Genomic DNA, 23765 nt, shown 5'->3' with positions numbered 1-23765 from the left:
GACATATCTGCTGTCTATACAGATCAATAAGAAGCAAGGATAAGGAGAAATTGATCTAAAAGGCTATCAAGTTAAATTTATACCTCTAGGAAGATTTTAACATTCATGCAGAGAAGGCAACTATTTGGATGGCAGAATACATGTGCCAGTACATCAACTTTGCCCTTAGTCAAAAAAATCCCAGGTAGTGTTTAATCCTGTGTAGCTGTTTTCAAATTCAGTGCATAAATTGTCAGCATCCTGGCACAGGCTGCATCTGGGTCTTAGGGTTTTATAAATGGAGAGACAAACAAGCAGTCCAGCTCTTTGTTAACAGTAAGTTTTCCCTTAATCAAGAATCATTCTTGCCCCAGCTCCTTTCTGGTTCAGACAAGATGCCTCTGCACTACTAATGCTTTTGGTTTGGAGTGTGTTCAGTGCCAATGTGGCCTTGAGAGAGCTGTTCACACTTACCTCATTGCCATGGACCATTAGATGATGTGTGGTGACTAAGGCTTTAAATACGACCACCCAGCTACTATTCGTTGCTCGCTCAAAAAGCGTATCAGCCATCTGAGGGATATTCACGTTTGTTTCATTAGTTGCTTGGATCAAGTCTGTAGGAGAGAGAAAAGGAAGGTGTTAGGTGCTACAAGTATGATAAAAAGTTTGCAGCATGGCCAGGTTCTCAGACCACCAGGCTGCAGGCCATGGTTGTGACAAACAGGAAGTTCAGTGTTAACATTCCACACTAAAAAAAAATAAACAAAAACAACAACAAACTCAAACTGAGATTGTATTAGTACATTCTGACAGCAAGACTGGTCTAACTCTTTCATTGAAAAATAATAGTTTTCCAACAATTCTGTCCCAAGCTATGACCAAACATTTCTCCGTCTTTATCCCAGATGAAATTAGGGCGCTCAACATCATATGACTTTACTGCTTGCGGGTTTTTAAGTTAATTGTCTCAGTTCATTACCTCTGGGTTAGAGAAATAAGGACCACTGAATTCTTCACTTACAGGTAACATGTCAAGCACACTGAACCCACTCCCACCAGCAAAAAGAGGCATCGCCAGAAACAGATACTCTGTCTTCCCAGAGGTTGTTTTAATCAGCAAGCTCCACTGACCTCCTAGAGTTTCTACAGACCCAGAAAGCAGAAAAGTGCATTCAGGCATGCATTAAGCTCTCTTCAACAATGAGAAAGAACACAAGGAACGACATCAGTTTATACTGAAGCAACTGCACCTTACATAGAAGAAATAAGACATTAGACTGTCTCAGGGAAAAATGATAACATACAGCTTGGTGCCCTGTACATTAAGAACATGTAAACTTGCACAGAAGAGTGCAAGAAATTAAGGTAAGCAGTTAAATCATAAACAGTAGGGCAGCAAGCTTTCCACTATCCTCTACATCCCACAGGATCTAAGATTTATTACATCCCCTTTTACCTACTGACTCCAATTAGCAGCCAGCAATTATCTTCTACTTGCTATCACCTATTTTTAAGACACAACTGGAAACTGCACACTGCAACTGCATGCCCAGAACATGTGTGATTCCAGACACAGCCCTAGCAAGACTCAAGAAGACAACTTCATGCAACACAAAGAGCACAAAACACAGATCTAATTGTAGGGCTGAGGCTTAAAATTTGAAGACCTAAGAAGAAAAAAAAATAAAAGTTTAACTACTAGACTAAGCATTATCTGAAATTAAAATAAAAATCTGTTATTTTCCCTCAGATTAATAATTGTTAATTATTTCTTCCCCACCTCCAGACTAGAAGTTTTCCTCCAACTATTCAAGTCATTTCATGATGACAGGTATTTACCTCAAAAGCAGACAGGATATTTTGTGACTGATCCTTGCACACTCAAAGGTATACAGGAGTTCAGTTCACTTGGGCAGTAGGGTCACCACTTGGCAGACTTCCTTTCCCTCCCCTACATAATCCCAAGCAATGGAGAGCATTAGTGTTGCTAAGAGTGGAAAGTCAAGGCTCAGCACTAAACTACTGATTCTGCCTTTGCATGACACGAAAAGTCCAGAGGACAAATCTCTCTAAATCAATCAATGAGTCAGTCACATCAGCAACTGAGACCCACCTGGTGTGTATAGAAACCCAGACTGCTGGACCAGAAGCATTCAAAAGTTCAGGTTTTGTCTGGTTGGTTGGTTGGTTTATGTCTTTTTTTTAAATACCTGGCACGTAATCTTTATGGGTTTTTTACCTTCTATTACAAAGACTTATTTTATTTAAGATCCAAAAAATCTCTAGCTCAGAGTCAGAAGCTTGGGAAAACTGTTGTACTTGCTTGCATATGAAATTGTCTATTTTATGGGCATAAAAGGTGCAAGTTGTCCTCAGTTTCAGGCCAGGGGAATGCTTTTCTGGGATGATACAGGAGACAAAAATTATGTCATCCATTTGCCAGGTTTGAATTGAAAATGTATACTGTCATGGCATTTTGTTGTCTTGGTTATGGAAGTTGGGTTTGAAGTTTTTTGCAAAACACCTTCTGAAATGTGTTTAATTCTACAACCTCAGTAATACTACCCTTGAAGGAGGCAGTTCTGCAGACAAAGTATTATAGCAGCAAAGCCACGCTATTGAATGACAGCAATTCAAGATCAGAGCTCCAAGAATTCTCCTTGATCTTGTGGTACACAAACAGGCCAATGATCTTTTATTCTGTACTGCTGATTAATGCAATACAGAAGACAGTGGTTTGTAAAAGCCTAGAAGCAAGTCACAAGTGGCTTACTCACTGTTTACCCCACTCAGAGATTTTACTGCAGGCGACAGCTTTTGTCTTATTTATATGAGGAAATATGTCAAACTTGTAAGATTTCAGTCTTGGGCTTCAGTATGTTGATTTCTGTGAAAGAAGGACACTATAAATTGTGTATTCCATCACTGCAGTTTAGATAATGAAACCCCAGAGAAGTCCAGCCTCAGACGTGCTGGCAATGGAGGCAACAAGGCACTGCTATATGATACCACAGAATTGCTTCTTAAATCACTCAGTCATTTCTGTCTCCTCTCCATCTGCTGGAGGGTACAGCATCTCAGTCTGCAGCTTTGAATGTTTTAGGACATGAGTAATTATACTGTGCAAAACAGAGGCATGATTAAAATTAAGGCTACTACTTTCAGTGCACAGAAAAGAATTAAACCATGCATGAAGATGTCACTTGTCATCTGAGGCCAGAAAAAGGAGATTGGGGGTGGGGGGATAATTCTCACAGAGCTGTTTCCCATTTAGTCACACCACGAAGATAAGGTATTCAAATTTCCTGGGTTTCTTTTCCCAGTGCCAAAGAGTCTCAGCTTAACCAGCAACCATCAGCGTCTGGAATGAAGCACCAGCACAGCTAACTTTAAGAAACTGAGCAGAAGAGCTTGGTGGCTAAGCTAAATTTTAAAATAAGAGTTGGAAAAATCAATTTTACTTTAATGTGGTAAGGAAGAACAGATACTAGGGAAAAGAAATCGTATACAGGGAAAAAAATCTAGAAATTCTATTTCCAAAATATACAGATTCAGACATTTGCTGGGCGGACAAAAGACAGAAAAGTTTAGTCTTCCAAGGAAGTCACAGGTACATTTGCTAATACAAAATAGGTAATATTAAGAAGTAATTAAAGAAGTAAGATGAAGAACAAGCCAACAGAAACCATAGGAAGGAATCTTTCAAAGTTGATTCCATTTGGGGCACGCACAAGTAGGGCAAACAAGGATTAAAGGTACCTTTCTGCAGAAGTTTCTGCTACTGCAGGCATCCAGTACACTGACAGCTAATCCCCAAACCCAGACACTGAGCTCAAGTACAAATTACAAGCACAGTCAGAAATCAGAATTGTACTGCAATAGCAGCAAGTGCTTTTACCACAAATTTCACAGAAGCAAAGTAATTGGAGAATGAAGATCTATATAGGCCTTATTTAAATTCATTTACTAAATCACAATTGCCAAATCACAGTACGTGATTTCTCCTACTTCCTCTCTTTACATTTTTGTAGTTGCTATTTTAAAGACTTCTTCAATTAAAGATACTTTTAAAAATTATAATTTTATTTGAATACACTTTTTCTAGTTAAGCTTTGAGATGGAAAAATCAATGCAATAGAAGAAATGAATGGTTATCAGTTCTCTGACGCTGTAACTTAAATTTAAACAGCAGTTTTTAAGCTGTTGGACAGGCCAATTTTTCCACCCAGACTTAAGACAACTGTAACTTAGTCATACCCTAGGTTTACTTCTCTTCTCTAATTAATACCTCCATTAATAAAAAAGCAAACTTTCCAAATAGAGGAAGAGTGGTAGAGGGCTCACTGAGGCAGACTGAAATAAGTTAAGAGACCTTGGCTCTCTCTTCATGACATTTTGAAGAGTCCACTGAAAGATGGGACTAGCGTCAATGTTTGTTAAACTCATAAGGTAAAAAAGGGAACAATAAGAACATTTTAAAGGTTTCAGAATTTCAGACTCTTAAACTAGTTTAGAAACTAGTTTCTAGTTTGTTTTCTGTTTGATTTTTTCCTTAATGAGAGAGATTATACAATACTGCAAAGAATCTCTTAGTCCTTTACCTATTACAGATGGTATTCTGAATCTGGGCAGGGATTTTTCCCTATTTTGTTTTGCTCACACCCCCCGCCCCCCCCCCCCAAATTCTTTAATAAGCAGACCTGGGATTTCCCAGTTCATGATTAATTATTCACAATTTACATTTCAGTATGCAGAGAAACAGCAGCAGAACATGAGACCTCTCTGCTCAGAGGAATATCAGTGCCAACTTAAAAGCAGCTGTCATTCCAGACTGAATTAACACACAAGCTGCCTCAGCATCTGAGCTGTGTCATACATTCAGTTCCTAAACTTTGCCAAATCTCTCCAGCAGTCACCCCCTTACAGATCTTCCTCACAACTACTCAAATGCTACAACAGTCTTCAGAAGTTTTTTTTTCACTTATAAGTATTTAAATAATGCCTCGAACCTATTGAAAATTAAATGCATGATTGTTCCAAATCTAGGCTAGTCAAGAACAGAAAGAAGCAGCTCAGAGTAAGAGTTTACAAGCCTCAACCAAGAAAGTTAAATAGGCAAGAGTACAGACCCTCCCCTGCAAGACAGAACTGTATTAGGAAGCTACTAGAGCATTGTGCTAACAAACACAAGAGCTGAACTTCCCTGAACAGAAACCTGACCACAAAACAGTACTGGAAAGCAGAACAAAGTTACCAGCTTCTGCTTCTACAACAATTGTTCATAAGAACATTAGATAATTTGAATGTTGTTTGACTATCAGGTAATTCCATGGAAAAGAATTTGGAATTCATTTCTGAGGTTATAATTTGTCATTTATTCTTTTCACTGTCTACACAAGCACACATTTTGATCTGGCTTGTAACAATCACCCTGACAGCAGTGATTGCTCTCTCTTCATTCCTCCCCAAAAGTCTGCCTAAGGCTTGCTGTATCTCACCTTGATGCCAGCAAGCCTACCCTTTATCCAAGTCCAGCCTCTTTCAGATACTGCCTTGGAACTTCCATGCCTATGCCAACTCAACAAACCTAAACACAACCTGCAACTGAGCATGTGCCCTCCAGGTACTTTAGACTCCCAATAATGCAGCTTTAGCTCTTGGGGGTGCTAACTCCTCTCTCCAGCCGTACTTCAAATATCTCCTTCCAAATTTAACCTCGGACTCTTGTGAGGACAAATACTTGCTGAAGTTTGAGAGGTCATGGCAATCAGTCTTTGAACCACACAACAGCACCCCTCACCAAGACAAGCTTTTATATACAATTTGTTCCTCTCTGCTTACTCACAGGCATATTGTACTACCCAAAGTATTAAGTGTTTGCAGAACCTATCAATCACATGAAGGATCTGCAGAGAGACAGGGTAAATGACTAAGTACTAGCAAATTTCTCTTGAAACATCCTCCAATTTCTCAACCTGAGGGTTTAGTTAGCCTTAGAATCATCTTATTACCTCACTACTCTTTTTTAAATATAACAGTGCACCACTTCCTATATTATCAAACACCTCTTTAGAAACAAAGTGAAAAATCTACTGCCCATACATACTGCTGGATTTTATTCCAACATACTTCCATATCGTTTGTACCCCTCCATAGCCAACATATCAAGGCAAGATATTTGGCTTTAAGTCATCTGCAAAAATCACCCTAGATCATTAGCAGTGTTACATCAGTTATGCTGCACTTAATTATTTATATGTATGGTTTTTCCTTCTGAGAGGTTCAGGTTCAGCTCTCTTGGAAACAGGAAATAAAAGCCAACCATCAGATGGTCTTCTACCATCTTTTAGATCTGACGGATCTAAAAGGCTGCAGCTACAGCAGCTGTCTCTCTAAGTACGAATTATAGGGGGAAAGCGTGTTAAAAAAAATTGATCTTGCTTTAAGAAATTTCTTCAAATTTCATGAACTATGAATATTTTTTACATACAAGAAAAGTTCCTAGAACTTTGAGCTCCACTGCCTCTGGGGGAGAACAGTGTGCACTACCTTTAATGTTTACACTGGAGCTCCTTCAAGGGGAGTAGTAGAACTGAAAGATATTCAGGCCAGCTGCAGAAGCTCAGTGTTAAGGAGCAGTCATTTAAGTGTAGTCTTTAAGACTGCAAATTAATTAGCAATTAAGATATTTTATGAATGAAGTCTGAGACCTTGCTGACACCCGTGATCCAAACAGTCAGAAGAATAAAAGTTTCATTTTTACTCATGAATTACCTATCTGGAATAACAGAAGATAGGCTACACAAACTTTCTAGTACCAACACCCTACAGAAAGCACCCTTTTAGACTCATGCATATAAAGCCAGAACACCAAAGGGGGAAAGGCCCCAAGAATTCTGCCTGCTTTCTTCCCCACTACAGCTACCACAGCTTTTTTAAACATCTTCACTATAGGAAAAGTAATTCAGAGCTAAATGTGCCACTTCTCTGTTTTATTGATTTACTGGAAGTAAGAGCTGAGCCACAAATCATTATTGCAGTGCCTTTTTTGCTTGACTCTTAATAGTTTAAGATACGCAAAATTCCGTTCCCATTTGGTGGACACCAACCAATGATTATAAGGTCAAAATTAAACAGCAGTTGTCTTGGAGAAATGCTATTTCCCATTGTATTGTATATATGGCATCTTAAATGCCAAACTCTAGGGGAAGAAGAGACATGGAAAAAGCCCAGCTAATGTTAAAAATAGCTTTTGACCAATAACTTCACAGGAAAATGAACTTTTATCCTGCATGGCAAATCTCAGACCTCATTCTACAAGACATTTCCTTCAGCACTTCAAACTTGGAAGCCTTGACCAAAATACACATTAATTTAGAGACTCAACTACAACCACTAGCCAATCTTCTGCCAAGCCTTCAAAGCATTTATTCAATTTCCTCTAAGGGAATTGTTCTCTCCATCCATGCAAGCATTAAAGTGACAGTTCTCTTGCATCTTACCTCTTGCTGCAAACAACAAAGCAATTTTAAAGGCATTATAGAGTTGCAAGATTACTGCTTAGAAGGATAACAGTCAATAAAATCTACTTAAATGACTATTGTCAATTACCTGCTGACATTAGGCACATCCATAACCTGATACCAGGATTCTAGCTGTGGCCTGTTATTATCCTTCCATGAAAGTGACCAACCCCTAACATTACCTGTTGGTTGTGTCAATTGATAACTCTTATCACTTGGGTGCTTGCTGGAATATCAATAACAGGATCAGCTGCAGCTTTTAGGTAGAGAGTACAGCTAGACCAGAAACACAAGGATTTCACATTTTCCACAATAGCACTGGGCCATTTGCTGTAATCTCTGCACTACAGCATTCTCTAATCCTAATCAGCCTTTACATGCCGGGCTGATCTTACACTTCAAACACATCTGGCAGAAAGTGGTAATCAGCTGAGGCATGATACCTGGGCTCTTTCAGTTGCCACGCTGCAGTCTGAGAAGAATTCTGCCCCCAAATTATCTCCTTTCCTCAGAAAACCATTTGTTTTCAATAAATTTGTAGAAATGAAGCTATCACTAAATTATCAACTGTGCCCAGAACAGCAATTTGTAATCCACTAAAAAGCTGAACAAGACTGAAAATACATTGCAAGAAGCCTGATGTTCCAGCTCCAGTACTTAGCTGTTACATTTTGGGAATACATTAACAAAAAAAAAAAAAAAATCAGGTGGAGTTAAGACAACATGCCAACAACTTCAGTGACATGATAATCAGCTACAGCCTTTGTGCTGGAAAGAGACAGGTTGAGTAGGCAGCCTCAGAAGCTGACACATCTGACTCAATATCCAGACCATGGTCCATGCTTTTACTACTCCCTCAGCAAGACTATTCTAAGAGTTCAATTTTTTTCATCAGTGGATGCCACATAATGACACATAATCCTTTAACTAGGAAGGAAATCCCCACAAGCATGAAAGCAGCCCTGCCAAAAACATGAGCACACCTGTAGGAAAAAGAAACCAAGTGTATTGCAAACCTCTGCACGAGCCAGTGCAACAGTATGACCTCCTGGAAGCACACTGAAGCAGCTCCAACCAAGCAGCAAGTCCTTTCTAACATGACTGCTCTCATTTCAATCCATTCTCTTGTATCTACGCATCTACCATAAAGCAGAGTTCATAAAACCAGATGGCTGCCTCATATGTGAATGCTGTGCCTTAGAACAGTCTTTTTAACAAAATGACGATATCCTTCACAGTTAGACACAGCTTTACTCTCTCTGTGCTAAGAAAAACAAACAAACAAAGGGTAAAATACAAGACTGCACAATTCCTTTATGTCCATTCCCTTGTATTACATCAGCTAAACTATAATCTTTTTCTTCTGTCACACAGGCAGGTGAGTTTAAGTCTCAAAAATCATGAAAAAATTGAAGTCTACTTCCAATAGACTTGACTCTTCAACATGAGGGGGCAGCCTTTCACATACTGCAGATTTCTTGATGCTGCAAAAACCCTCCAAAATGTTAAATTCAATGGAACATCCACCTGAGAGATAGAAGATGCAGTAAGGGCTACTAACATTTTAAAAAACCTGACAGTACTAAGTTGCTATCAACAGTTTGAAGTCACCAATGCCTCTGGATGATGTATTTGCCATTGGCAGAAGAAGTCTCCTATCAAGCTACTGATGAGTGAGGAACTTGGAATCCATCACACCAGCTCATACCCAGGCAGCACAGCTTTGTGAAGAGTCAGATCTCTAGACTGGAACACCCAGAAGTGTCAATTTAACTCTTGATATGGAGCGTGATATTTGAAAGGTAGTTTCTCATAATAGTGTCTAAGCAGTTTCCAGCTTTCTGATGAACAAGAAGCAGCTCTTTAAACTCACCTACTACAAATATAGCAAACCTTGTCTGTTAACACTCTTGCCATTCACCACCAACAAAGCAATCTGAAGTTTAAATCAACTTAACAAAACCAGAAAAACACTAATGTAGAGTATTTCACAGACATTTCATAGAACGAAAGATCAGATCAGAAAATCGCAGGTAAGACTCACATATTAAAATAACGTTGTTTCACTCGTCAGCAACAAAGCATCACTGATAATAAAATGTACATGTCTTCAAAACACTGGCATACTCAGTATGTTGAGTTGCTTCTGGCTTGCTGTCTCTTAGCAAAATGTACATTCTCCCATAAATACATTTAGATGAAGCTATAAAACTTAGATCAGGAGCTACAAGCACAATAAACATACTCTGGATTCCAGAGTCACGCAACATGATCCAAACCCAAGTCTCCATTTTAAAAGGTTGGATTTGAAAACTCCAGGGCTGCTAAAGGACTGATACAATGATAAGTTAAAGTTTTCATCTATATTTGACCTATATGTAGCCTTCAGAGGCAGGAAACAGGCCAGCTGGCTTGCCCCTTTCACACAAGTCCTACACTCCCTGAAGCAAGAAGTGAAAGGAAGAGTCCTGTGAAAAGCAGTTTGAGCTCCCACTGAAGTGCATCTAGGTCAGCTCCTCGATTATGTCAAGGATGTGCCGGCCCCCTCCTAGTGCTGTCCTGCACTGTGGCAGAATCACTGATCACTGCCTTACTCTGAGGACCTTCCTCTAAACTTGTAAACTTGCATATATTTAAACAAGGTGGGTGACAAGTCCATGTTTTATTCATGCTTCAAGCAGTCATGTCTTTCTCTCACTTCTGTGGAGGACCATTTTAGAACATTCTGTAAAGTATCAGAGGGATTTAAGATATATAACAAAACTACACCAAAGGCACCAGGAGCCTGCCAGGCTCTGCAGGCTAACCCCTGACCATCTGCTATGGGAGCACCCGCTGCCATCATGTCATCTGCGCTCGCGCCAAGCCAAAAGGCAGTTTCAAGTGAAGCACCGTACTGTCAGCAGTCAGATACAAGCCACAGCCTTGTATCACTTCCTAGGACAGAAAAGTTTAAGACATTTTCTTAAAAAGACATGTCCTTCGGTCCTTTAATTGTATGGTAGAACAATCTCAGCTCAAGTGGACACCAAACTCTCCAATCTACCCTTACCAGCCTTTTGCATCTCAGCCATAACCTAGACTCCTAAACACTTAAAAACAATGAGCAATTCTTTTTCATTCCTTCTTTGAGTCAGTAAAGCAACCTTGTCAAAGCGTATGGCTCAACTGTTTTGTCAGAATTCTGCAGCCCAATTGCAACACAGGAGTTCCTGCCAATTTGCTTTTTACCTGTGGCAATTTTGCATATTGGCTTAAGACCAAAAGGAGTTGATTACCACAAGTCAGACCCAAGCTGCAGACACATCCTGTCAGCAGCCTGCAGCTCTCAGTACACATGAGAGGCAAAGTTTTGTGGTTCTCAAGCATGATCATGTCTACCTACTCACAAAATCCCCTCTACAAAAAACATCATCACACACTTGAGTTTTATCAATAGCTAGAAAAAATAGACTAGGAAAGGCAACCAACTGACATGCTGCCTCTGCTCAGATGGCTAGAGTACATAAAGACACATTAGCATAACATCAGGACCTTTTAGCATCCAGCCTCTTTCATTAAACTAAGTTAAGATACAGATATAATCTACAACAAAGCATGAGATCACATTATCCTGGGCAGAAAAGAGAAACAGAAAGGTATTTAGACTTTGCTGGTCCAGAAGTCAGTGGTAATATTGTGCACTGTCATTTCTTGTGACTACAACTAAGCCGTGAGCCTCAGATGCCCAATGAATGCCCCATTTGCCAGCAGCCTAGAAAATACTGTTCTAGTATTCCACCTACATTCCTTTCAAGGCTGATGTCCAATATCTCTTGTGATGCTAGTGCAGATGGATATTATATTCCCTCTCTTAGTGAACTACAGCTCTCAACTGCTTCAGTAAATGTGTTTCACAACCTAAAGAGAAGATTTTATGACCACAAACAAAACAAGTTTTGTATTGATTTTAAGTACTTTCAGCCAGCTCTGAAGTAAACATGATCAAAATAGCAAGATTAAAAGCATTAAAAACACTTTTAAGGGTCTAGCATATGGTTTGCAAGATTCCAGAAAGAGCAGACCTTACTATAGTCTGCAAAGTGAAAAGCTAGCCTCTGCCAAGTATTCCAATTGCCTTCCAGCAATTGCCAACATCTGGTTTATTCAGGTTAATTTAAGCCACCAGCTCTCCTCCAAGCAAAATTTTGGACAAAAGGAAAATCAAGCAGCCATGCTGAATCTGATGGGGCAGGATACTCTTAATATCAGCTTACCAGCAAGGCTTTGCACTGCAATCCTGCTGATACTGCTGACTCAGAGGAAAAAGAGTACTGCTGCAAACCCTGCGCTACAGATCACTGCCTGCAAGACTACCAAGAAGGCTTCTTCTATCCTCTCATTTAGTCTGAATTCAGTGTTCAGTCCTGTGCCTGATGACCCATCCTTTTCTTTATGTCCTGCAATGAGATTCAGACCCTGACTTCCTGGCTTGCTTTACTCCTTGCTTTTTCATTTTCACAGTATTTGAAAGCCCTCTCTCCCAACCAGCCAGAATACTATTCCTAATCTGCACACCATGTGTGGTTATCACTCACTGGTGAGACTCCAGTATTTACCCAAGGCACACAACAGACCCTGTGCTTTTCCACCCATACCAGCATCCCAATCTGTGATCCAAAAAAGGAACAGGGCATGATAACTGAAGGATACTATTTAGTACTGTTTAGACTCACCTTTACGCTATAGTAAGGCTCAGGTAAGGGATATAATGCCATCACTCCACCCCAATTTTTCCCCAACCTCAGAAATACTGGAGTTAGCTCCTTCAGCAAACAGTATGTCCACAGCTGACTGAGGAAGGTCTATCCCTTTGTTTTCTTCAATGGCAGGGAGTGAACTGGACACACATGGCAAGGTTTTGGTAGCACTGAGAAATGCTGCAGCTGTGACTTCTGAGAACCCGAGTCTCTTCCAGAGGTTGCAGAGGATACCTGCTCTGGCACCATGGAGTGCACCCTGTACCTCCTGCCCCATTTCTAACCTTGGTGTTCTCTCTGCCATTTCTTTTTCCCCACTTCCCCTGTCTGTCTCGTATTTTCTGCTTTTTCTTAAGGTTTTCCTTGAGGTGTCACAGTCTTGGTGGATGGACTCAGCTGTGTGTTGCAGCAGATCCACCGTGGAGCTGGCTGTGTCTCGCACAGAGCATGTCCTGGTCTCCTCTCCTGGAGGCCAGCCCTGCAGCCAGAAACTTGTCATGGACACCCAGCACTGGGGGAAGGTAAGCAGGGAAGGAAGAGCAAAGCAGTCTCAAAAATCTTGAGCAGCAGTAGAAAAATACTAAAAGCAGTGTGGCTCTAGTACACTACCTTTTCTTCAAATGTGGGAGCTGCAAGAGCAGGAAATTCTCCTCTTTGGCTACCAATTTCTCAGTCCAGCAAGAAGCAGACAAAATGTGTGGCCTTCATGCCCTTCAAACTTTTCAGAGGGTCCTTCACATGGCAGAGACACAGAAGCATGGACTGACCTCACCTACAGAGCATTTTCTTGGAAACTTCACAGAATTCCTCAATAGTGTGACAGGCCCATATAAGGCATGCACAGAAGATGAAGGGTTTAAGAGTGAGGCTGGGAAATCAGAGACACATATGAAATCAAAACACAAAAATCAATCAAACCTGCAGATTTTTGTTATCATTTAGAAGATGTTCAATTGCTGCCAAGATCTAAGGGAGCAACACTATGAGACTATTATGAAATATACTCAACTACTAAAGAGAAGTGATTAAAATCATGCTTTGGTCACTGTCATCCTGACCATCTCATAAATAGCTACTCCATTATCAAGGCCTACAGCGGAAGTCAGTACAACAGAAAGATCTGACTCGTCCCAGAATTTGTCATCCATGACCTTGACAAAGCATGTTTAAGAGAAGGTTCTTGCTTACTTTTGAAAAAGACTAAGAATATCTGCCTTCAGGGCTAGTCAATCTTTATCAAGTTACACTGCTTACATGAAAAAAAAAGTTTAATATTACAGTGCCTACTCATTTTCTTGTTCCCTCATCTTCCCTCCTCCTTTTCTTAGGCATTGCACCATAAGACAACTTACACACAGAACAGTTGAAATGCACAGGATCAAGTGATCCGGCCCATATTTCAACATTTGGATCTTAATGTGAATTCAAACTTCTACCCTGATTCAAACATATTTTGAAGAACTGGCCAAGTCATAACTTGATTAGAAGGGCAGCCTTCTCTCGGTATTACACATACCTTAAAAACAGTGTGGGGCGGGGCGGGGGGGGAATTGAAAATTAATGCCACATAAATATTCAAGAACAAGTAATCTAAAAAGCATGCTTATTACCTCCCCTTACCCATGACAGACATTTATTTCTACTCCTATTCAGAGATCTGCATGTGTCCAAATGAAGTGTGTCCTCAATACCCTTTTGAGAAAGGACATGATAGAAGCCCACAGAAACAGCCATTCAACATAAAAACTGATGATGTGTCCTTACACTCAATAAATGTGCTAATCCATCATCCAATAAAGAATTAAAGAAAATAACTGCTTGCTTAGATATTTTTTTTCTTTTCAGGTATGACAGCAATTCATTGGGTGACAGAGGAGTTTACACGGTAAAATTCACACCATCTATGACAAGAACCGAGACACAGTATTCCAGCTGATCTTCAGTGGTAACATTTAAACAAAGTCAGTTCTCTCACACCTAGAAACTGTGACAAATTACTGCAATACAAGATACAATGAGACATAAAAGCAGTTTCATTAGAAAGGTGTGAAGGATTAAGCCCAGTGTGTACAGGGACTCCATTCTTGGTGATTTTCTTGAAGATACTCCTACAGCTGTAGAGACTGAGTGTCACCTGGACTGCAGAGCAATGCAGTACATCTGCACTGCTCCCTCTAGGAAAGGGCCACAAGTGCCAACAGTCTTGGAACACTCCCCAAACCACTTCAGGAGCAAACAACTTCTGAAATATAAACACCCTAGTTAACCTGATCCTTTAACCCACTGAGTCAATAGACACTGAAGTCTAGGGATTCAAGGTAGTTCCACTGACCCCCAACTTTTCCCAAAAAGCAGAGACAGACATATTCCTCAGGAGTAAGACAGAGGTTCTTAAGACTAACCTGTGGGAGCCAGCACATCACCTTTACTGAGCCTAGGCAAAAAAGTTTAACACATTGCTTTTGGTCAACAGAAACTTCTGTTTCAACACTAAAGACCACAGGGATTCAAGCTTGTTAGGTCAACACCAGAGACTTCAGAAGAAAGGTTGAACACTGCAGGAAAGAAGTGTCTGTACAAGCAAAATACCAACACCAGCCCTGCAGTTCAGTTACCACCATGAATAAAACTATAAACTTATTTTTAGAGCCCCCCACTTGCCAGGTACATGCAAATGGTCAAAATTAGACCTGGGATGATAACAAGTTATAGCAGATACACAGGTCATCTCCACAGCCATAGAAAATCAAATCCTGATATTCATCTGCTTTGTTTTGACTTTTTGCAAACATCCCCCAGTTCTTGATCAGGCTTCTGGGAACATCCTCTACCTTATGAGAATTACTTTGAAGAAGTAAGGAGACACATGTGGTCTTTTCAGAATACACATTGCAGAACTTCCTCCTGCTGCAAAGCAATTCACTCAGCAAAATAAGTCAAGAAAAATCCCAGACATTTCTATCATTTTCAGAAACAGGAACTTGTTACAACCATCTGCAGATGCAACAACCTCACTAGTTTTCAATTCACTTCCCTAAATGAAAGCTTGAAGGTCTGTTTCTGAGTGAGATCCTATAAAAAGAGCTAAGTTGAGATCACATTTTCATTTCACATTTGGAAGTCATGTTATTTCCCTTCTCCAAAAGCATCTCCCTGTTGATACCATCAGTCATTCCCATTTGAGACTGGAAGCAGCCTTTTACTTGGCCCACACAATTAAGCCCTCAGTGAAGCCTTAATACATCTTTCAGAACAATTCTAAGACTCAAACTCCTATGCTGTGCACAGTATTGCCTTCCCACTGGAATTATCAGTTTATATATCCCTAATGTAGCCCATATGCCTCATTCACACACTCTGCAATGGCCCTTCCCACTGCATCAAAATAAAGTTACTAATTCCCCACTTCTTCACAGGAACAAAAATGTAGCTAACAAACATTGGTTAGCTGAGGGATAGGAATCCATATCATTGTGGTGATTTTTAGACAACTTTTGGATAACAATAGTTTTGTAATTCTGAAATGGTCAGAGCTCTACTGTCCCAAACCATCAGAGCATCCTAGATTTACATTCCTTCTCCCACGACAGGGACCTGAGCATCTCATTTAATGCCATCTGGCACTACTTCCAGCAGTTGTTGAAATTCACTAGTAGAAGATCTGGAGTTCAAGCAAATGGTAAATCCCATTAACAAGCATAAGATAGCAACTGAATGATACTTTAGTACTCCTTCAAGTGACCAGCCTGTCTAGAACCAAGAGCCCATGCTGAAACACAGCAGCAACTATATTACAGTCTGCATTTGAAAGCTATAGTAAGTACAGAAAACCAGATGAAAGTAAACACTTAGCAACTCAGCTTTCCAACACTGAAGACAATAATTCTGTTCTTTTCTCCCTTCCTCACACACCACCTTTCACCTTGTCACCTATGATCTCCCTACAACCCTCTGGAATTATTACCTTCTGCAGAAAACACAAGAGTGCAGGCACCATTGTATCCTACACTTACAGGACTACTTAACCCATGTTCAATAGTTGATGTCTGAATTTAATTTACAAAGCCCAGTTGTTAAGTAGGGCAGTAGAAGAGAGGTTGTGTGACTTGACACCTGGCCACTAAAACACTAAATAAAATTATGGAGTTTGCTAAGGACACAGAACCCCAACATCAATACCAGAATTACAGCTCTTCATAAGGCATCACTCTCTCGCTCTGGAACCTGAATTTTTCATCTTCTAAATCCTTTATACCTTGTTATAAAACTTATTGTAAGGAACTGGGAAGTTTTACATTTCATTCTTCACATCTTCAAATGCTACTTATCCAATTTGAAATGCACCCAGACAATTAAACTCTGAACTGTTATTTAAAGCTTGTAAAATAGAAAAGAAAAAAAAAAGAAAAAAAAAAAAGAAAATTAGCAGTCTTCCCAGGAAATTATAAATTCTTTTCCTCTTTTATATGTGATATGCAGGTAGATAGAAAATTCTGTGGAATTTACTGCCTTCTGCCTCCAATGCACCCAGTTTCTTAAGTAGTAATGTTAGCACCAATATCCAAACACAAACCCTTTACAGTCCTTACTCTAAACCAGTAGATTACTTCTACCTCACTTTAATCCTGCCTATTCCAGATAGTACTTTTATTTATATATGTATATACACACAGAAACACACAGACACACAGACACACCATGCTTTCAAATACATGAGCTATGCTTTTTTTAAGCTAAAGCTTCTAGTAACAGATATGTTCGGTATAGGACAGTCCAGACTCAGCCTACAGATTAAAAGGTGTTGACAGCTACCAAACAACAACATAGAAGAGACATCAATAACCAAGATAATTTTTTTTTAACTGTACAAGAAAACATGACAGAATACATGATATCAAGACAAATTATCTACTTAAACAACAGTTTAAACACTACTGAGTCTTCAATCAGTGCTGCTTACATCAGCATTTCTTGAGCATTTATGAAAGAGCATTTAGATGTATCGAAAGACCAGCCTACTGTTTGTCACTTGGAGGGTAAGCTACAAAGTCATTAGAAGTGAAATCTGCAATTATTTTCCAGAAGTAATGGTATCTCCTTTTAACAAATACTGTATCATCAGAACTGTACTTACAAACACCTGCACCAGCATTACTTAGTAATGGCCAGCAGCCAGGAGACTGCCTGGTATAAAACCTGCTGATCTTTACTTGAATGTACTTCTAACCATATCCAAAAAAAAAAAAAACCATGGGAAACCCACTTAGTTTTAGACATTAACACCTGCTGTTGATCTGCCAAGTTCAATGCTGGGCAGAGACACTACTGGTAAACAAGGCCAGTTAACATCACATGACCAAATTCTTTCACAGTTCTACTACCTGGTGTCTCCAAGCAGTGGCTGACAGCTGAAATGAAACTGTCAGGGTGAAACATGACTAGCTCATCATTTTCCAATAAATGTTTTGCCTCAGCCTTGTTTCATGCCTTAACTAGCTAATGTCAGTCCAGAACACATCAAAAATCTACGATAAAGCCAACAGCCATCTTCAATAAAACATGAGGCAAACTACTGGACAGCTCACAAAGCTGCTGTCAGATATTTGGGACCTCAGCAACTGCCCTTAAACTCTCCAAAGGTTGTCCTAGTCTACAGCACGGCATTATCCCAGTGCCTTGCCATTTAAGCACACCATCATCCAAACCTCTTCAGAACTGGAGATGCAGCACTGTGGAGATGGCCCCACTCGTACTGGTGCTTGGCCAGCTCTGGAAATATCATTTATGTATATCTCATCCTAGCTTAATCCTGACCGAAGTAGGCAGTGACCATTTTGCCCTGTGTCCGATTCTCTCCCCTCTTCCCAAGCCCCTGCTCCATAAGGTGCTCCTTCCACTGTCTTCCTGGATAAAAGGCAAGAGGTCAAGAGAAGAAAAAATGGCCGAAAGAGCTGTATTATGCAATAAGAGAAGAAATGCTATAATAACTCATCCTCTCCTGGAGATTTCCCATCACCCTCATGCTCTGCAAGCTGGATTAGAGCAAGCGTGACAGCCAGCCGGCTCAAAGGCCCACTAAAGTGCCCTGCGGGCAGGCTCCTCAGCCCCGGGCCTTCGCTGGGGAAACAAAAAGGGATGCTCACAGTCCAGGTGCTTTTTCTTGGGCCCCATCACTTCATGCGTGGTGGCTTTGCAGACGGCTCTGGCTACGGCCGATCCCGTAACGCTGTACTGAGCAGCTGCGATGCGATCTGTCAGCGTCTGACCCGACATCTTCGAACGGCGTGCTGGCTGCTGCCTGCTCTGCAGGGGCGAAACACACGGGAGGCGAGGGGGAGATGCCGGGTCTGTGGCCGGGGGGAGGCACGGCAGGGACACACTCACACGGGCACTCACACAGCCCCTCCGCACGCACAATGGTCCCCCGGGCAGCCCGGCCCCTCCCGAGGCGCAGCCCCCCCGCCCCGTTGTGTAAGCCTCTGCCTCGCTAGAAGCCGCCTGGGGCAGGAAGAAGGGTATTTTAGGCGTCGCGAGGAACGGATGAAGGGGAAATAATGACGGCAGCTGAAGGAGGCTGCACACAGACAGGCTGCGAGCCGCCGGGATGGGGACAAGGCGGCCCTCCCGCACCTGCCTCGGCAGCGCCCGCCCCACGAGCCGACCCGCGGAGGAGCCTCCGCCGCGCCCCGGCCCCGCTGCGGCGCCCGCGCCGCCGCCTCCCCGATGGCAGATTATGGCACCGTTGCGCCATGTTCTGCCCTCCCGGTGCCTCCCCCACCGCCACCCCCGGCCCCGACAGGGACCCCCCCCCGCGCCGGGATGCTGCGGGGCGCCGCTGGATGCGGCGGCGCCCGGCGCCATGCAGCATCCCGGCGCGGGGGGACAGCGGGACGGACCGAGCGCCAGCGGCCGACCTGTCAGCGCGTCCTTCCCTCCCGTCCTCCTGCCGCCGCTCCGGGGAGGGCACTGCCGGCCCCCGCCGCCACCGCTGCCCGGCCCGGCCCGCTGGCGAGGCGCCCCGCGGAGCAGCAGCCCCCCCCCCGTCCCCCCGGCCCCGGTAGCCCCAGGTGCCGGGCGGGCTGTCCCCTCCCGCCGCCGCCGGGGATGCGCTGGGCGTCCACGCCCGGGAGCCGACGCTGCTATTTCCAGCCGGCGGCTTAATCCTCCCGCAGCCTAATCCCCGCGCTACTGCCGCAGCAGCGCCGCCCCCTAGCCCGGTGCAGAGGGCGGGACGGAGCGGAGCCGAGCGGCGCTGCCGCCGCCGCAGATCGGTGGCCCGGCGCAGTCAGGTGACCCCGGCCCCCCACCCGCATCCCGCTTCCCGGAGCTGGCGGCGGGCACGGCCGGAGCTGCTCCCACGCGGGGGCTGGCCCGGTGCGGCTCCGCGACTGGGGGGAGCCGAAGGCACCGGTGCTTCCCCGGCCCGCATCATGGTCCTGTCGTGAACGCTTAAAATAGTGCCTTGAGGGATCCCAAAACCGCACGTAGACTAGATTTTGCCAGAATGTTGTTATGATGTTATCGTTATCAAAAACATCTGAAATACGTCCCCAGGAGGGTTTTCTCTCTGTTATCTAAGGTACCCTGAGGGTCTTGGTTACAACCCAGCCACGCTCGGGAGGATGTATTGCTACAGTTTTATTGTATAATTGAAGCCTACCGGAGGGATCCGTGGAGTATTGGGAAATGTGGCGTACATATATTACCATAAATTGGCTGAACTTAGTTTTGGAGTAAAGTGATTTAAGTGGGTGGGGTCTAAACGAAATGGCATTGGTAGCAATTACTTCGAGCTGCCGGTAGAACAAATTTCAGAAGACAATGTCAGCGCGTGTTTTAATTAGCTGGAGAAAACACTGTGTACAGTCAGTATTGAAGAGTTGTGCACACCAAGTGATAATTGGACTGTGTTGCTTACAAAGACATGCGGCACCATTTTCACTTGTTATTCCAGGAGCAGAACACTGACAAGGGATGGTGGTCTGTGACAGTATGAAACAGCAGGTTTTTTACTACTTCATTCTTCCTTTTCTGACTTTCTTTTTTAATTTTATTTTTATTTATTTATTTATTTATACTTTCTCTTTTTTTTTATTTTTCTGTTTTGTTTTGGTTTTGATTTGTTTTTACCTAGCAACACAGAGTTTTTAAAATCCTAGGTAGCCTAAAAGCTTGGGAATGCTGTTAAAATAATGCTCAAAAGTTCAAGGTATCTTTTCTGTGGGAAATCTCTTCCAAAATAGCTGTAAAATGGTGCCTTGGACGACTGAAGACAGGTGTTCAGATTTGCACGTTTTCAGTATTGGTTAAATCTCCTTCATTTTTGCAGAGCAGATAGGGATTTTTGGATTTCAAAATTGAAAGGTTTTCTCAAAATATAGTGTTTGGCTATGGAGCACAATTTAATTTCAGAAAAAGATGTAAAGTGTTTATCACTGTAAGCAATCAGCATTAGGAGTCTGCAAACTTAAGATATTCCCATAAGAGACATTCTCATATTACAATAGTGAGAATGTTCTCAGCTCTATTCCATAATGAATACCAAATAAATAAACCCTGGAGCTGCGCAGAGAGATAATTCTGTGCCCTTCAGCATTACTAGAGTTCACTGTTCAAGTACGGACAAATTTAAGTAGTATTTAGAAATTGTTTCTGTTACCACAGAAATGTTAACTTCAATGCCTAGGAATTTGACATTAATGGAGTGATTTGTGGCAGCTAGAACTATGTCCTAGCAGAGGCACACAAACAATTTTTTCTCTGCACTTCAAAATCATTTATTGGGGTCATACTCCCAATTGATTTCAGTGGAAAGAAACAGCTGGGATCTACTTCATGTTCCATTAAGAGTGACTCTGAATTTTTCTTGGTAATACTGACAGGAGTTTAGAACGACTTGACTTTAAAAGTGAAACTTCCTTTTTAACGGGTATATTACAGAAAAAAAAAAACCAAAACAACTACACAAACTGTTTTGGCATTTGTTGACTCCACACAGCAGAAATTTAGAATGGTTCAATTTCCGGCAAGAAGGATAGTTTTCAACTTTATGCTAGCCAAAGTATTTAATTAGTGATGCAACTTTTATTAACATCTAGTGTACATCTTCAGTGTAAAAGTCTGAATACTTTCTGAACTAGTCCATATTGTTATCAACAGTTACTGTCACTGAGATTCTCATCTGTGTCACCAAAAATTGTGATTGTTAATACTCATCTAATTTTGTATTTTCCTACTGTCAAAATATTGAAGCAAAAGATAAGTCAGATAATCTGTACTATTGCCTTAAAATGTATGTGGTATCTTAATGAAAATCTAAGGTGCTTGAAGAAGGTAAGACAAGAAGACATTAGTACTCTTTAAATTCAGAGTGAAAGGATGTGATCTACTGAAGCTGTACTGCTTTTGGATTTACAAGAACCACTACTCCCCCCAGAATAACCCAACCCCACAAAACAGGAGCTCACGTTTGTAATGAAAGCCACACGGGAAATAGGAACCGTCTTGAATAAGGGTACACCACTCCTGGGAGGGACCTGCCCAGGACAAAATAGATGGAGAGCTGGGGTTGCCATTTCACAGGGTAATTTTAGATTAAGTCCCAAGAAGTTTCCTGGTATGCTGGCTCTGTGAAACCCAGGTGCACAGCTTGGCTGGTGGAGGTCAAGATCAAGACCATATAAGCAGAAGAAAAGGGTTCTTGCTGTCAAAAATAACACTGAATCAGTGATTTCTTTCTTGGCTCTTTGTAACTGTGCTTTTAACTTAATAATTAAAGCCTTAAAGAAGAGGAGCTATATTAATGACAAATTGAATAGCCATTTGGAGGCACAAAGATAATTCTTAACTGAATTTGAAGTGAGAAAAATAGAGCTGGTCTATGTTACTCTCACATTCAAGCACATGTGGAGGGAGGGAGGCATGGGTAAGGGCTGATATATCATACCTCATACATGAATTCTGCCCCAGAGATGCCCAAGTCTTGGGTGATGTAAAGCATGTAGACTCTACTTTCATGCACTGAGGTGCACTGAAAATCTGGGGGTTTGTCACCATAATTCTGCTTTTTTTCTATTAGTTTTCCAGTTTTTCCTGTCAAGTTTCCTCTTGCCTTCACAGGCCAGGCAGAGATTTAGACCCCACCGTCTGTGCCTGAGCCTGCATCAGGCCCAGTGCTGTTGTTCTGCTTCTCCCTCTTACTCTTAGGGCCAGTGGTACAAACAGAGCTCCTGGAGAGGCTGACTGTAACCATAGTGATAGCAGCAGTCCTGAACAGATTTGTTTAGCTCTGGGGAGGGGGAAAAAAAAAAGACTTTTCAAAGGAGAAGCATCCTCCTGACTTTGTATCAGGTTGATGGAGCCAAGTAGTTTGCGTTGTGCTTTCTCTACAGCACGTGCAACAGAAGATATAAAACAGCAGTAGGTACTCAAATCATGCAATACTCAGGAGTTTCTGTGCTTGTGCTATTAAATATAACCTCATTGTTTGGTCTTGTGTGTGTTCTGTCTACAACTGTTTGTTCAGCCTCTGTACTCACCCTCCTTAATGACATTTGTTTCAGTAGTTCCTTTGGTTGCTGTGATATAAAGCAGCAGTGAGAAATTAAAGCAGTTTGTCAATTTTCCAGTCAAAATGATGGTCTGAGAAGGGTGTAGCCTGAATGTGTTTGTACATCCCAGGCAGAAGATTCATTACATTCTGGAGAACTACTTGAGCTACTGAATAAGTGAACAGCCATGCACAGTGGTAAGGGTACAGGCTTGGTGGCAAGAGTATATACTCTACATCCGATAGGAAATGCCTTTTTTGTGTCTTTGAAGAGCTTTGAAAATTAAACAGTTAATTTAGATAAGAGAGAGAATTAATAGAAGGGATAAGTTCCACAAAGAATAGCTAACGAGCTCTTCTACTGCTTTTTAAGCTATGTCAGAGTGAGGTCATGTTCTGCAGAATATAGAGTGTCTGCGTTTTACAGACCTGATGGTTACAGAAAGGTGGTAATTGGCACGTTCTGTACAGATGAAAAAAGTGTGTTCCTTCCCCTTACCCACCATGCTGGTTCTCACAAGAACAATCTTAAAATCTGTATTATCTTAGAGACCTCTGTTGACTGATGCATTAATGGACCCCATCACCCACATCACAAGAAGAGCTTTTGCTGCTGGAGTAGCTTTTGGCTTATGTCTGGCAATAACTCTGAGGTTAATAGACCAGAAAGGGGACAGATGGACATATGTACCAGAAAAGGAGCAAAAGTCCTTTAAAAGTAATCATTAAAGTCAGTGTCTGTGAAATTCCTTACTATTTATTACTGATTTTTGGTCCTTAATTTTGTAATCCTTCCAATGCAAATGTCTGGAGGTGTGAAGTGTATTGCACTTCCACACACCGGAACAGATTCAGACTAGGCTTAAATGTGTCTTTTTTTTCATGGTGGTTTTTTTGTGTGTGTGTTTTTTGTTTTGTTTTTTTTGTTTTTGTTTATTTATAACCTTTTCTTTTTCACAGAGCACTAATCTT

The 23765-nt window shown here is 41.8% G+C and overlaps 1 protein-coding gene across 23 annotated transcripts in view; it reads right to left on the bottom strand.

The window, feature by feature from the left end:
- SNAP91 (synaptosome associated protein 91) overlaps positions 1–19268 on the bottom strand; it is a 63423-nt gene extending 44155 nt beyond the window's left edge. For all 23 annotated transcript variants that reach the window (XM_088053586.1, XM_088053591.1, XM_014263684.2 and 20 more), the window contains exons 1-3: positions 19159–19268; positions 18388–18547; positions 454–596 (exon numbers count right to left, since the gene is read on the bottom strand). In XM_088053586.1, the coding sequence (XP_087909712.1) occupies positions 454–596; positions 18388–18517 (273 nt within the window). In that variant the 5' untranslated portion in view covers positions 18518–18547; positions 19159–19268. The remainder of the gene's footprint in view (positions 1–453; positions 597–18387; positions 18548–19158) is intronic.
- Between the last annotated feature and the right edge of the window lie 4497 nt (positions 19269–23765).

Source organism: Pseudopodoces humilis, chromosome 3 (assembly GCF_049639895.1).
Source record: "Pseudopodoces humilis isolate 2021_Gansu_Grassland_sample_001 chromosome 3, ASM4963989v1, whole genome shotgun sequence".
Lineage (NCBI taxonomy): Eukaryota > Metazoa > Chordata > Aves > Passeriformes > Paridae > Pseudopodoces > Pseudopodoces humilis.
Note: the sequence above shows the minus strand (reverse complement) of the source record. Positions and strands in the feature narration are given on the sequence as shown.